This window comes from Mesoplodon densirostris, chromosome 12, assembly GCF_025265405.1.
Source record: "Mesoplodon densirostris isolate mMesDen1 chromosome 12, mMesDen1 primary haplotype, whole genome shotgun sequence".
In the NCBI taxonomy this organism is placed as follows: domain Eukaryota; kingdom Metazoa; phylum Chordata; class Mammalia; order Artiodactyla; family Ziphiidae; genus Mesoplodon; species Mesoplodon densirostris.
In genome coordinates, this window is record NC_082672.1 from 31,837,382 (window position 1) to 31,854,043 (window position 16,662).

Sequence of the window (16,662 nt, forward strand, 5' to 3'; positions counted from 1 at the left end):
GTGATCAGGATGTTGATTCAATTCTCATATGAAATCTTCTGAACTTGGCACATTACTGTTGTTGTTATTATTTTTACTATTATTCTGATTTTACAGATGAAGCTTAGGGAAGTTACCAGTGCAAAGTCCCACAGGCAAAACCAGGACTAAAACTCAAGTCTTTTTTTTAAATTCAAAATTCTTTTTTTTTTTTTTTTTTTTGTGGTATGCGGGCCTCTCACTGTTGTGGCCTCTCCCGTTGCAGAGCACAGGCTCCGGATGCGCAGGCTCAGCGGCCATGGCATACGGGCCCAGCCGCTCCACGGTATGTGGGATCTTCCCGGACCGGGGCACGAACCCGTGTTCCCTGCATCGGCAGGTGGGCTCTCAACCACTGCGCCACCAGGGAAGCCCTATTCTAAATTCTTTACTCTTCTACCTAGAAGCTTCTGAAGAGGGCAGCTGGATCTGAGGACTGGTGTAAACCAAAGTAACATGATATACAAACAGACACATACACACACATTTTTTTTAACAAAATAACGTTATCTAAAAATGTCTCCATCAATTCTTTCTATAGTCAGATATTCCTTTCTCCTTCTTTTATCTCACTGTCATCCTCCCACTGCTTGGGTCAGAAGAGTGCAGCAGGTAAAGGGCAGAAGGGACAACTAGAGGAAAAGGAGAAGTCCACCTTGACTGGGAGGTGACAAGGGGCATGTTTCCAGGGTTGGACAAAGTCTGGGGAGCAACCATCATAAACGTGTGAAGGAAATGCGTGCCAAGGGTGGGGTGAGGAGGGCCTCACATGTCCATCACCCGTGCCCATCTGACAGTGTTCTCCTCATCCATTCTTCAAGGTCCATCCTTCCCTGTGAGGCCATCCATGGACAATCCTCTTCCCCTTCCCTCAGTGAGAATAAATCTGAGGTGCCAGGATGATAATAGAAAAGAGTCCTGGCTGGAGTCATTTAGATCTAAATTCTAATCCTGATCGTAGGACCTTGGGATGTTAGTACAAATATTTCAACCATTTTTAAAGTCATTGTTGTAAAATATGAATATAATAACTTAATGTAAAAATGCTTTTTAAACAATAAAGCAAACGAAAGTATGTTATGAGTTGGAAGCCACAAGGGATCTAATCTTTTGTTAACTGTTTTGCTCTAAGATGTAAACAGAGTGGGGGAATTCCACCCTGCCTCTCAGCTACATTCCTGCATGCCATCTGTTAAAGGAGAATAAATACACCCATGTCCTTCTCACCCTTCTGGGCACTGAGGCTGCTGGGCTGTGCCACACTCTTCTTCAACCCATGAGGGTTCTCCTGAAAAGCATAAGATCAAATTCTTTAGATAAGAAAACAGAAACCAATGTTCAATGGACATGCTCTTTCCAAACTTAATTCATGTTACTCCAATGACAAAATTCTTTCAGAACATGTTAAATGCTACTTCACATGTTGGCAAGGTCAGTGCCTCTAGCGATTGGCACAGATTAGTAATCTACACTAACTGAATACCAGGAAGCCCATCTTTACCAAGAAAATAAAGGGAATTCCTTTAACTGGAAAGGGACAATTTCTTCTTTCTTTTTTAAATAATGTTTTTTCCCTCAAGGACAGTGTTTTCCCAACTGCTAGGAAAAATGAGTTTAATAAATATAGGTATATAATCTAAAGAAAAATGAAAGGAAAGCATGAAAAGAAAAGAGAAATAGCCAATGAGAATAATTGATATTAACATCAAATGGGGAAAATCAAACAAACAAATTTTTAAGATCGTAACTAAAAAATTCTCACTCCATGGATGTTTCTGTTTATAAAACATTCCCACTAGTTAATAAGTAGAAATGATAGAATATGAATGTCATCATTTGTAACCCCTAATGGATCTAGGCAATGATCATCAATGGCTAACATGACCAAAAAAGAGACAAGCAGACAAGATGTGCCTTTTGATGGAAGTAACACTACTACCTGTGAAGGGTACATGGTAAACAGGTAGATAGATAGATAGATAGATAGATATAAAGATAAACACCTGAATCTGAAGAGTCCTTTAGTTCTAACTACCAATTTGCAGGAAATATAGGGGATGACAAACTGCTTAAGTCACAGAGGATGCAATCTGCAACACCCAGACTGGAAAATTCTACCGGACAAGTGACTCCATTTATCCAACATGTAAATTGCATGGGGTGGAAAAAAGGAAGGGAGAACCCACTTTTAAAGGACTTGAAATATATCAGCCAGTTGCAATGTATGGAATCTGTTTGGATCCTACCTCAAACAAATATTTTTTAATATCATAAAACAAAAAAATCTGAACACAGATTGGACATTTGTTAACAATAAATAATTATTGAAGACATTTTTAGATATATTGATGGTATTCTAATTTTGTTAAATCTTCATCTTTTTTAGATACATACTGAAAATATTTATAGATGAATGATATTAACCTTGGGATTTGCTTTGTAGTAATCTAAAATTTTCAAAGAGAGGTTGGAGGTATTTTATTAAGAAAAAAAACCCCAAAACTTGAAAATAAGCAAAAGGAGGACTGATCATTAAACTTCATTTTAATGTCATGCTGGGAATTATTTTAAAAGCCCACCTATGGATTATCTAGTTACCTAGGAGTATATACATTTATCTAGCTTATTCTTTACCACTTATTCATTTTACAACTTAGTAAGGGTAGGAGTTAATTGGTAGAAGACTAATAGCAGTGTAACTGATTCTTATCTGATAGCAGATAAATTGTCCTGTAGCAAAGCAAATCATTTGTATCCCACCACAAGTTACATCTTTAGTGATTTTATTCCAACATTCTCTCAGTTCTAGTCTCTTTGATCCTCTGAGCCAGCTTAACATTCATTCTGTATTGGTATGAGACAAGATTGGGCATGAGTTGATCACTACAGAAGCAAGGTGATGGACATATGGTTAAACACACTATTCTTTCCATATGTTAGAAATTCATCATATCTCTTTTCAAAATTCTGAACTTAAAATATAAAAGTAAACTAGCTGGTTTCTTGCACAAAAATTATTCAAATTCCCTCCAACTATGGTCTGGAGATACAATTTTGGCAAGAAACATTTAACATCTTTAAAGTGTTGAGTTCTTAGAGTGAGAAAACATTTACCTTTGTTTAAAAAATAAACTGAAATGATTCAATGAACACCATCAAAGTGGTTAATTAGTGTAAAGGTAAACATCAACACTGCTTATAAAAATTACTTTTGTTTCCATTAAATTCAAGAAATGTTGTGCAATGAATTCAGTGAGAAAATTTGCCACATGACCTGAGGATCACTACTGAGATTAAAAGTTAAGAGTTATAAAATTAGGGCAGAAGGCAGGAGGCCACAAAGCTCAGAGGCACTATGCTCAATGAACTTATTAGAGAAATAAGCAAACTGCAAACTACACTTGCCTTTGTGAATTTAGGGGGATTTTTAATGACACGATATTCACTATTAAATATCAATTATTATTTAAAAACAGACTTACCATTTCAGGCTTCTACTTTCCTTTCTGGTTGCCCTTTTTAGTGGATTTTCAGTTATATTTTGCATAAAAACTGATTCATCTATTAGTGTAAAACCTATTTTTTACTGAGGGACTATACTTAATAATGTTTCTACTGTAACATTTTCCTCTTATTTAAAAAAAATCAAAATTCACCTTAATCTCTTTTTCTGTATAAAAATATTACACATGTAAGTTAGTTAGCTCTACTGGGTGTGGTGTTAGGAAAAAGGGGTTGATAGCTTGAAGCAATCTTGTTGCTATGTGTATATGTAGGTTTTTCCTAAGTCTCATCAGATGTGCAGAGGGATTGGTGATTTTTTTAAAAAATCTACATCACTTATAAAGTGGCAAAGCAGGTGAAATCAGGCATTGAATAACCTGGATTCTAACCTTGGCTCTCTGCATTACCTCCCTGCCAGTCCTAAATCAGTCATTAAACCACTGAGGACATAGTTGTTTCAACAATCACATTGCTTTAACTAACTGCTATTCAGGCCAGAGAATCTCTTCTGTGATGTTTTAACTTTAGGATCTGCTGTCCAGTGTCTCAAACCACAAGAATGTCTAGCATAGTCATTGGACTGAAAAAGACCTTGCTTTACAGAACATGTGGAATGTTAACTTTTCTCTTCTCTTTAATATCTTTGCTATGAGCTCCCTTCCTCTATCGTGCACAAAACCCATTTCTTCCCACAGTAAACACATTGGGTCTTTTCTTCCACATAGAGTGGCTAAAAATTCTTTGACTTGTTTTAATGTTTGCAGCCTAGGCCAGCTCTAGGGTCACTGAACTCATGGAGGCAAATGGGCCAACACCTGCTTACCTTGGCAAACACTCTTATAGTCAGCACAGCAGTCTTTCTTCTGTAAACAGTCATCTGAACAAGAGCAAAGGCTGGATGCCAGTCTGGTCTCCCCACAACGAAATTTATTGCACGTCCATACTCGAGCTGGAAAATTACACAATTCGGTTTTGAGCATACAACTTAATTTAAGCATCCAATAACAAAAATACAAATTCCATGCATTTCTTCTTGTATTATCCTATGGTCAAATTCTTGGTCTATCTGCATTCATAAATGAAAATTCATAATACAAATAAGGGGCAATCCACCACTTTTCTTCGTTTGGCATGGGTGGCAGAGAGAAATGTAGCTTTATAAGCTGTAGCTCTGGTCTACCTATCAGGTACACCTCTGAGTTTGGAGAAACTCTGAACACCTGTCCTATTCCCACCCAAGGGTAGGAACTTCCAATGGTAAGGAACTACTAACCTTGAGTGACTGTTGCCACCCAAGAGCAGCCTGCCCAGCCTTATATAAGGACAGACAACAAGGAAGTGGCAGTGGCAACAGAAGTAACAGGAACATGGTCAGGTCTGTAAGAATGTAGGCAGGCAGGGTACCTCCCAGCTGAGAGTGAAAGAAAGGTAGATCAGCTCCCCACCACGCCTCTGATATTTTCCCAGGCTAGGCACTGAATGTGAGATCACTTTCAATAAATCCCAGGGCTAACAGCAGCAAGAGGCTGGACTGAGGCTGCTTCCTAGGGCCACCTGCCAGGAAACAGTGACTAGAATCAACATCAGCCCCTGTGCTCAGACAAATGCATTGGCTAGGTGACAGCTGTGTGTTTCAGTCATGCACAGAGTTCTTCATTCTTAATTATATACTACGTACTTAGAAAGAAAAGAGTTCTGGAGATGAATTAAAAGGAGTACACATCTTATCCATACTAGGCTATACCCTCCTTCTTGCCCTTTTCAGAGAGCATAATTTAAGGAGCCGTACTGTCCTAATCTTCTCTCCTCGAACCACGAGACACCTCCCCCCACCACCTCCTTGATTTCTTAGAAAATTAAATATTGCAAACTGTCTCTTCTGTCTCAAGAACAGTGTTTCTCAAGTTGTGTTCTGTGGACCGCTGGCATCAGAATCGCTAAGGATCACCAGCTTTCCAGTGGAGTCGTATGCATCCTGAAATTTGAGAACCACTAAAAATGAAACTAAATAAGATGATAAGCCATGAGAAAACTTCCTTGAAACTTGTGTAATTTGACAACATTTCATCTACTGGAGACTGTTATTCCTCAACCTCAACTAAATAAAGTGTGGATTCTATCTTTAGTACTGAAAGGGGGGTCAGGATAATACTAGATCCTGAATACAAGGTGTAATGGGCTGAATTGTGTCCCTCCCCTAAAATGTTGAAGTCTTAATCCCCCATGACTATGAATGTGACCTTATTTAGAAAAGGATTTTGCAGATAATCAAGTTAAAATCAGGTCTTTAGAGTGGACCCCAATCCAGTATGACTGGTATTCTTCTTACAACAAGAGGAAATTCAGACGTGGACACACCCAGAGGGAAGGCTGTGAGGACATGGGGAAAAGTCCATCTGAAGACGAAGGCAGAGCTTTGAGTTATGTCTGCCACAAGTGGAGGAACACGCAAGATGGCTGGCGACCCGCCAAAAGCTAGGAGAGAAGCATGGAACAGATTCTCCCTCACAGCCTCAGAAGGAACCAACCCTGCCAAACCTAGATCTTGGACTTCTAGTTTCCAGAACTGTGAGAAAATGAATTTCTGTTGTTTAAGCCACCCAGTTCGTGGGACTTTGTTATGGCAGCCTGAGCAAACTAATACATAAGGTGAGCATTTGCACATGTATTAATGATAGCACAACCAACATGCTAATAAACTTGCTCTCAGGATTCGTACTTGATTCCACACAGGTGTCTTCAAAGTCCCAGCAGCAGTCGCCTCGGCCTTTACATCCCACATCACACCGGCAGCCCTCTAGTCCTCTATGTGAAGCATCAAAGCATTTTTTCCTGCAGCTGCCTGTAGAGTGAAAGAAGAAGGAAATCTGTGCTTAGAAGTTATCCGAAGTCTCATAGCTCAATGGTGCAAGCACAAGAAGTACCCAGCACAGACTAGGTCAGACAATTAGATAATTTGTATTGCACTGTATGCCTCATCAGTGTAAAGTGATAAATAATGAGTAATACATATGAGTGATTTTTCCCCAGGACTCCAGAGAGGTCCCAGACTCAGATACACCAGGGGCCATAAGGAGAGGGTAGGAGGGACAAGCAGAGGCTAAATGTAGTGGAATTGGTTGAAAGTCTGGATATGAAGCAGCAGCTACCCACCCCACCTCCCACTTCAGAATAGAAGGCTCAAACTTTGGAAGAAATTGGGAGGAGTTGCTTTCATCACAGAGACAGCAGACATGGAGGATGGCCATAATGAGAAAAAAAGATGAACAAGTCTTACTCTTAAATGTGAACAGATGATTACCAGACCTTGGAGGATAGCATCCAACATGAAAGACCAAAAAAACAAGAGAAAAAGAAAAACTTTTGAAGAGGAAATATTGCAAGGAGCAGAAGAGTTAAACACACACACGCTCACGCACACACAAACACACAACTGATATTGAGATGCTCAGAAAAGAAATCCCGTCCATTAAATAAGAAAGTAAACTATAATTTTAAAAAGGGAAATCACGTTCAGGGTGCTCTTGGAAATAAAAACATGAGAGCAGTAATGGAAAACTCAATAGAGGTGTGTGGTAGGCAGAACTATAGAAAAGGGGGAAATACTGGAATGATATGAATCTCAGAGAAGCAGGGAGATGAGGTCAAAGAGGAAAGTCCAGAAGCGGCAGTGGAGAGTGCTAACCACAGATGTGGGCTCCTGACAAGTGGAGCATGGGAGAAAGGGGAGCCTAGCCTAGCCTAGAAAGGAGGTGAGTCCAGGTTATAACAGGGAAGGGGAGGAGAAAGAAGAAAGAAGGAAAGTTTCTGAGAAAATGCTGAGGGGAGTACCTTGCTCTTCTTGTTGCCTGAGTCCAGCCACCAGGCCTAACGCAAGTGACACAGCCACCAACAAAGTGAGAAGAACCTATTACCAAAAAAATGTGACTTGTACCATTTTGTTAAAATATACAAAGACCCAGATAACCGCCCTCCCTTGGTGATTGTTAAGGGGGCACAGCCTGCTAGCTTTTCGCGTTACCAGATCCAACAATGATAAGGGGACAGAATTTTATTTAATGCCTGATTATTTTCAGGCATTAAGTAAGAAAGGTTTGGGAAGAATGTTAAAATACCATTTATTGCAGATCTTCAAATTCAAATACGTTAGTCCTAGTTAGTTTAACCCCAAATTGAGTTAAAGTACAAATGAAACCAAGGGGCCATTTACCTTTGCCCATTTTCCTTTCTTAACTAGATACATGTTTGGAGATCATTTATTTCAAAGCATTCCAAAACTGTGAAATCATTAACGACCTCATTCCCAGGAAGCAGGGTTTTTTTCTCCCACTCTGACCATAAGAGAATAACGAGAATATTTAACATATAAAAATATAATGTCCAAATAATTAACTAGCAAATTATCTGCTTTGATCTACAGTGCAAACAGATGTTTTAGGGTAACCGGGAGGTCACGTAACCAAAGATTGTGTATGTCATTTATTATCACTACTACTGACAAAGCTCTTCAGTGTTATGGACTTTATACTATGACTGAAATTAAACTATGATATAAATTAAAGAGAATTCTTCCCACTGACCTCCTTCCCTATCCATTAAGTCCAATGATAAGCATACTGGATGATAGAGCTTAAATAATATGTATCACCATAAAGAATACAAATGCAACAGGTACACAGATTACTTAAAGTATTTTACAATACAAATAAACTTTGTTATGTTTCTTTTTTAAAAATCACTTTTATAAAAGAAAAAAACAACATCAAAATTTGCTTAGATAATAAAAACCCTACATAAACTATATATTTTGTCTGTTTTTCTTCTGAAAATCATCTGAAAATTAACATATCTAATTTTTACAGTAGAAGTGAATTCAGTGATTAGGAAAATATGGTTAAAATACTGTGAAAACAATTTTTACATGAAGACTCAAAATTAGCCCAAGGGGCTTCCCTGGTGGCGCAGTGGTTGAGAGTCCGCCTGCTGATGCAGGGGACACGGGTTCGTGCCCCGGTCCAGGAAGATCCCACATGCCGCAGAGCAGCGTGAGCCATGGTCGCTGAGCCTACACATCTGAGCCTGTGCTCTGCAATGGGAGAGTCCACAACAGTGAGAGGCCCGCGTACCACAAAAAAAAAAAAAAAAAAAAAAAATCAGCCCAAGGGTCAGTGACCTTCCAGCAGGTATTCATTCAGTGGAGAGGATGGAGAGGGAAAAGTAAACATAAACAGTTATTAAATAATATCATTAGCACTTTTTCCCTTATTATGATGCTCAAGAGCCACAGGTGACTAAGGCTACTAATGCTACAAAGCAACAAAGCCCTGAGAAACTTTCCTATGGTAAACCTCATGTGTCATAGATTTACATTTCGGCTATATCTCAGTTTACATCTTATTTTTGGTCCTTTGGCCATTCAAACTTGCTGGAAAAATAGACAACACCTAGCTGTCCTTAGGATGCTTTAAAACTTTGTAATGTTAAATCTTCATGTCTATTTCTTAATGATTTTGTACTTGTTCCATATATTTATTTATTTATTTATTTATTTATTTATTTATTTATTTTTTCTTTTTGCGGTATGCGGGCCTCTCACTGTTGTGGCCTCTCCCGTTGCGGAGCACAGGCTCCGGATGCGCAGGCCCAGCGGCCATGGCTCACGGGCCCAGCTGCTCCGCAGCATATGGGATCCTCCCAGACCGGGGCACGAACCCGTATCCCCTGCATCGGCAGGCGGACTCTTAACCACTGCGCCACCAGGGAGGCCCGTGTTCCATATATTTATGACTTGCTCTCCACATTATTCTGTAATCTCCTGAAGGGTAAAGAGGTTCATTTTTAATCTTGTATAATCATTGACTCTAAGTATGTAATTCTGAATCAGCTTCATGATATTAAGGTGCAAATATATCTTAAACTACTTGTGCTATCTACAAAGTGGAGAGGGGAGTGCTTTGGACTCCAGAAATCACTGAGAAACCAACATTTGGCTTTAGCTTGGCTGAAAAAAGAAGGCTAGAAACACAATAGATACATTAAAATTTTTTAAATAAAACTTTTACTAAAATTTAGAAACAGTAGGGTAACTTTGAAACTGATTTTAAACTATTGAGCTTCTATTTAGTGTACTAACAACCCACTAAAAGGATACAACGAAGGGAAATAAATGATGAACAGACTTTGCTCCTGAGGAGTTGATAATTCCCTGATTAATAAGATAAGATAAATATAGTAAATGGCATAAGAGCTAAAAGAGAATGCCAAAGTTCCCAGAATAATGAATAAATAGAATATCTTGAGAGTTTCCTTTGTTATAGTCACTGAGCTCAATACTTATACACACTGTTTCCTTTACTCCTCCAAACAATGCTTGCGTGACAGAGAGAATGGCAATGACATTAAGAAAAGTAGGGAATTTAGGAGAAAACTGCAGCGGTATAGGTGTGAGAAAACTATGCAAATGGTTTTGGCTACAAGGAAGGTGCTGGATGAGGAGCCAGCAAGCAGGAATGGTGCTTGGAATGGTGTGGTAGAAACTCAGCAAGAGGTCAGAACTAGTGGCTGACTTGGAATTCTTGGTGGAGAATATGCTCTTAAAACCATTAAAGAAGGTGAGATTTCCTAAAGAAAAGATCTTTAGATAGGGTTTGGTGAAATGCATAATGAGAAGAAAGATAAATCAGCCAATAAAGCAGATAAGGAGAAAAGTGATAAAAATGGGAATGTCAATGCCATCATGAAAGCAAGGGGAGAGAAGAATTCAAAATGAGAAATTACTCCACAATATCTGTGTATTATTGTTAGGAGACTCAGCAGGAGAAGGCCAGGGGAGAAGGGCTGACTTTTGAGGAGGTGACTTGAGTACAGTAAAAACAAAGCTAGAGAACAAAAAATGGTTGGGTGGTAAGAAAATTGAGACAATGGCTAGAGCTGAAAGTTTGATGGTAAAAGGAAAAGAGAATGTAATAAAGTCAAGGAAAGTTTTTTTATTTTTGTTTTTGTTTTGTTATCATTGTTGTTATTTTAGGACAGGGAAGATCTTACCATGTAAGGGAACAAGAAAGAGAAAATAGGAAAAAGAGACCATCTCTAGGAGTGAAGTAAAATAGGATAAAATCAAGAGTCCAACAAAGAATATAAGACACGGTGATTTTAATTCCTCACTCTCTTGTCTTAAAATATTCATGCAAAAAAATAAAAAATGGTGACTTGGGAGATAAATATAATTATAATCATGGTAAAATTAGTGCTGCTAAATGTTCTGCCACAGATCCCAACCTTTTAGATTGATCAAATATTAATTTGTTGTCACTCAAATTTCTTATTTGCAAAATGTGATTCACTTTGCTTTAGAGTTGTCATAAGGGATAAAACTGAACACAATTACTTAAAACTTTACATTTAAATAACAACACAAACAAATACAATCGGGGAGTCATACCCCTACCATTAGTCACAAACCTACAGAGACGAAAATGTTAAAATGTACTTACAATACAAATTATTTTGTACTTCTTAATAGTGTTTCTCATAACAGGTTCTTCTGTTGATAAATTCAGCGTAGAATCCATTGTTCTGTTAGCTGTATAAACCTGTTCAACCAGAAAATGGTAGAACTCCCTTTTTCTAGTCTGGCAAAGAGAAACTGTATGAAGTGCGTGGCTGTAACTGACTTTTAAATGTTTGGGAAGAGCACAGCTCTTTAGTGATTGGGCAATCAAGAGAGAGGGAAAAAGTAATAACAATGTCGAGAGATGAAAGTTCATTTCTAGTACATTGTAGACAACTGTTCTTTCTCTCCTTATAGTTTCTACTAAATACTAATCAAAATATATGTAACAAGAATAATACAATAATCAAATTTTAATACAATGATCATTGATTTTCTTTAAAAATAACCCAAAACAAAACAACTTGTTACCAAAATTCTAGAAAGTTTCTACATTTATATAAACTTCCTGTCACTGTTGAAAACTAACATATTAACCATGTGCTTTAACAATATAAAAACTCCAACTCTGCTAAATCTGTATAAAGTATTAATCATGTGATAATTATGACTTGCATTTTAGAGCATTCACACTTTGACATGTTTTCACATGCATTATCTCATGTCAAACATAACAGAATCCCTTACAAACATTGTATCCCTATTTTGTAAGATGAGTAAAGTAAGGCTCTGATTATTTAAATTATGTGACTTACTTGTCCCAAGTCACATTTACTACATGCCAGAAGTGGAACTGGAACCCAAGTCTTCTATAGCCCCAAATCCAAGGTAAATTTCACTAATTAAACATGATCCTTTCTTATTTACATAGATGAGAATGGTCTCATGATACATATATTTCATGCTGAGAGGGGGTTACTGATTTCTGATGAAAGAAGCTAAATTAGTAGCAGTGTGGCCGAAGAGAGTTCTAATAAATGGTGGGTTTTACACATTTCTATTTTAAATGGCCCTAAGGCAATAATTCTCCAAGTGTGATTCCATGGAACTGATAAATGAAATATTTTCTGCCATGTCAGTAAGCAAAGGGTGTCACAGTCATCAACGATTGCCACCCTCCAACATGAGCCGGCGAGCCCTGAGGAAACCCAAGGCTGAAAAGAATACCTGCCATCTAGCAGCCATCAGACGGCAGCTACTCCCTACCGTGAGCCCTGAGGAAACTCAGGATATGAAAACACAGGATACTGGCCCCCAGAGAGTTGAGGTGCACATCAAAGGAATGATTTCAGTGAGCCCAGACTCTTGCATCTTCCCATACATAGAAGAGTACTAAATTCCTTAACTTGAGGTATCTGGTTTTCTTTAATTTTTTTTTTTTTTTTTTTTTTTTTTTGCGGTACGCGGGCCTCTCAGTGCCATGGCCTCTCCCACTGTGGAGCACAGACTCCGGACGTGCAGGCTCAGCGGCCATGGCTCACGGGCCCAGCCGCTCCGCGGAACGTGGGATCCTCCCGGACCGGGGCACGAACCCGTGTCCCCTGCATCGGCAGGCGGACTCTCAACCACTGCGCCACCAGGGAAGCCCTGGTTTTCTTTAATTAACAGTAAATTTTTGACGTTCAGACTACCTGCCCTTTGTTACAAAACTTCTATATAAACTGGCTCCTCGCCTTGCCTCTTCGGAGCAGTTTCTCAGAAGCATCTGAAACGCCGTCTCCCAGGTCGCAGTCCTCATTTTGCCCCAAATAAAACTTTACTCACAACTCTCACGTTGTGCATTTTTTTAAGTCAACAGAACATTAGTCCTATGATAACCTCCTTTATTTAATCAAATAAAGCTTGAACACTCTCTTTTAGTGTAAAGATTATAAAAATCCTGTAGACTGCAGTACATTCTTTGGAAACCACTATTCAAATTATTCCAACCCTAAAGACCATGAAAAGAAATAGGTAATGAATCTATCCTAATATACAATATACAATATGACATAAATATTAAGAATATTTATGAAAATTGTAGCTAAATCCCTTTTTCTGTTACTGAAGTGCACTCCTTTCATGAAAAAATCTGCAGCATAAAAGCCAGGTTTCCTTTTGTGGCTTTGAGGATTTGTGCTATTCTTTCCCATCACTTTCTCCATCCACTATGCCCCCCACTTCACCAATTCCACCTACAGACTTACTAGTGGAAGCATCTGCATTTGTTGCAGTAACAAGGAATTAAGGTTTAGAGAAAATCTAATTCACGGTCTTGCAGACTTCTTTCCATGGACCACAATGAACTACCAGGTCTTTAAAAATTCAGAAATGAACAAAAACGTATTTGAATACCTTTGGCAAATGGTTCTTTGTACCGGGTAAACTTAGAAGCACCCAAAGTAGTTTTTTAATTTTAAGTTTTTAAATTCTGAAGCCCAGGCTCCACATTGATTGAATTAGAATCTTCTGGACTTTTGACAAAGGCAGCAGTATTTTTAAGTATCCTTCCACGTGATTTTCTTTATGTAGCCGAGATCAATCTGAGGCAGGAGATAGATGGGCTCCAGGGTAGGCATTTACAATCAGCCTCCTGTTTACTCTGAAATGGAAGTAACAACAGAAAGAGGGTAAATAGCCAAGCTTTGTCTCCTGTGGACACCTTAAGATACCAGTCACAGGAGCTAAACCCTGTTTGAGTAAAGGCTCAAGAGGTAACATATTTCCCCTCCTTGGGGCAAGGGAGATACTACACATGCAAAGAAAGGCTCTTTGGGGGTCAAAAGTCAGGGGATGCCGGGCCATAATGTCCTGCTTTTTTCTTCCCAGATACCTTTGCATTGAAATCCATCTTGGCTGAGGGGTGCACGTGCACCTAGGGGAGGGTCCTGAGACAAATTAGCCAAGGGGACAAAACAAGACAATTGGCCAGAGGGAAGACAAAGACTGGAAGCACTGACCTATATAAATGACTTAACCGCCTTTTACGGGGCTCCTCCTCATTGGGGGGGACGCCCATACCCTTCCTCTCCTGGTGTGTATCTCTGCCTTGCTTCTGTCTTAACTAAACAAACTGTCTCTCTGTGCGCTCTTCCACTTGTTGTGCTGTGTCTCTAATAATAAACTTTGTACCTGTTTTTAAAGTTTTTGCCTCCTTGAGAAATGCATTTTTCAATGGGGGAAAGGGCCAGGGAAAATTTGCTTCTAGCCTCTACCCCTTGCTGGTCTAGTGGCTAGGATTCCTGGTTTTCATCCAGGTTACCCAGGTTCAACTCCTGGGCAGGGAACTAAGATCTCTCTTCAAGCCACCACTCACTGCTGCCTCTCTGAAATCAAGTCTAAACACTTGCTTTGAGTCCTGTATGCACTTTTGGATTCTCTTCTGCAAACTTTCACTCTGGATTCTAATCAAAATTGATGACTGTACAGATAAGGCTAGAGGACCCAAGGGACTTGATCATCTGCCCAGATCACCTTGGTGAGCAATCTCTCAGAAATGAGATTCTGCCATGTCTTCAGGCTTCCACTGCAGAGTATTTTGTTGTTATTGTTGTGTTATGACATACTGATTTTATAAAAGATAAAGTCTACATCGCAATTTGCCTCAAAATTAGGAGATTCCTAGGACCTACGGCTTTTGTGTACTCATCTGACTTAAGCCTTCAGTTTTTCTTGGGTTCTGGGTTCTAATTGCCTATTTGCAATTAGGACAATCTATCTAGTCTCCTTGAGTCTGGTTCACAGTGCTCCTGGCTTTATCTACCTCTCTGTGGTGGTTTGTTTTGTATGTCAACTTGGCTATGCTATCATAACCAGTTGTTTAATCTCCCACACTGTCAGAACACCCCTCCTCTCTTCTTCCACCCTTGTTCCCCAACCCCCTTCAACCTTGAGAACACAAGAAAACATTAGGTAAGGAAGTTAGGAGGCCTCTGATAAAGTCTTATGTCTGTTACAAGTTAATTGACTCTTGACATTAGATTCTTCGTTTTCAAAGTGATCTCAGATTATCTCCATGCTAATAAATGTTGGATATTATAATGGAGAAATATCTTAATCCTTCAGTTCCTGAGGGTAGTAAACCTCAGAGAATCTACCTGGGACATGTACAGGTATGTACAGTAGAGATGTTGGCATTGCCCAGCTTCTAGTCATATTTTCTGCTATAACAATTCCCCTGAGTCCTAAGCTCCAACCTCTTTTGAGCTTCTCAAGTCTTAGAAACTTCTTAGCAGTTCTCCTAAACATTGCACACCAGCCAAATCCACAGCTTCCAGGCAATTTAGACTTTGGACTAGACTGCCTGTGTCATCTGAACCTATGCTCTCTAAGTTACTTGAATCTTGGAAGCCTCACTATTCTTCTTCCCTTCCGTTTTAGAACAATCTCCACCTTCTGGGTTCTGAAAGCTTCACTCTGCATATTCTAATGCTTAGAACACTTGGGCTCTGAAAGGCAGCTATCATTACATCCCCCACCCATCATAAATATGTTTTACATTCTACAAGGTCCCCCTGTCCACAGATTTCTGGGAATTTTCTAAAATTACAGAAAGCCCACTTGTTAATGTCTCGGGAAAACCCCAAGGGCCTGCCAACATCAACTTCCATAGGTCTTATAGAACGGCCCTTCCTGGTTCTCCCACTCGAGCTTGGGTGGTAGTTGGACAAGCCAGACTGGGAAAGTTCAGAGAAACTAGATACTCTGAGGGTGGTGGAGGTGAAGGGGATATTAGGCTCAGGTCCAGCAGAAAAAGTCCATCAAGACAGGGAGACCTCAAGTAACATAAGAGCAGGGATGTGTGGGCAGGTGGCCAACTTCAAGGAAGGCTTATTATGAAAAAAGGCTAACCAGATAGGCAGGTGGTATAGAAAGCACAGATGCTAGCCCTTGGCAAGTGGTGATCCAATATTGGAGCTGAATCTAGACCAAGCTGTCCAGGTGGGACTGGTGTTAGCAATGCCAAACCAGGGCCAAGAGGCAGCAGTATATAGGAAGGGACAAGGCAAAATCTCACCATGGACTATAGGACCCTTGTTCTTGGAACTGAAATACTAATAAAGTGACTGGGTTACTAGACATCCAACCAGTGATTGATAAAGTAGAATCAATGCTGTGGACTGCATACCTACGTGTATGAAAAAACACTTTTCAAGATGAAATACATAAAATCTCATTACCAGTCAGCATAGATGAATATTGAAGACAGGTAACAGTAATTTTGAACCTCAACTAAACAAAATGTTATCCCCCAATCCTAGGGGAAAAAAAGCTCTACTACTTTATTTTTATCAATAAAAATTTGTGAAATTTGTTTCCTTTTACTATATAAGTACACACATTTTTAATTTCATACACATACCTACATAGTATCTTTGGTTATGCCTCTTGGCCCACAAAGCTTAAAATATTCACTAACTGACCCTCTGCAGTTTTGGAGGCTGGCACTAATGTACTTAATGAGAGAAACCCACCCCAGCTCATCACTTGAACCATTGATTACTACCTCTGATGATTCAAAAAGTCAGAAACCTGATTTGATGCCTCCAATTGTAGCAATTGTCTTCTACTGAACAGTCAACTTTTCTAAGGTTGTGTCTGGGGTCTGGAGAACTACTTCTCTTTCTTTGCCTCAAGTGCAGATCTGCCCTACTAGTGTTAGAATTCCAGTGGCCCACTCTTGTTCATTTCAAAACTCAGAAATAATTTAT

At 39.3% G+C, this 16,662-nt stretch overlaps 1 protein-coding gene across 1 annotated transcript in view; it reads right to left on the reverse strand.

The window, feature by feature from the left end:
• ENPP3 (ectonucleotide pyrophosphatase/phosphodiesterase 3) overlaps positions 1–16,662 on the reverse strand; it is an 87,090-nt gene that overhangs the window by 55,301 nt on the left and 15,127 nt on the right. The window contains exons 3-6 of the mRNA XM_060114722.1: positions 7,354–7,429; positions 6,242–6,364; positions 4,346–4,471; positions 1,246–1,306 (exon numbers count right to left, since the gene is read on the reverse strand). Coding sequence (XP_059970705.1) covers positions 1,246–1,306; positions 4,346–4,471; positions 6,242–6,364; positions 7,354–7,429 — 386 coding nt within the window. The remainder of the gene's footprint in view (positions 1–1,245; positions 1,307–4,345; positions 4,472–6,241; positions 6,365–7,353; positions 7,430–16,662) is intronic.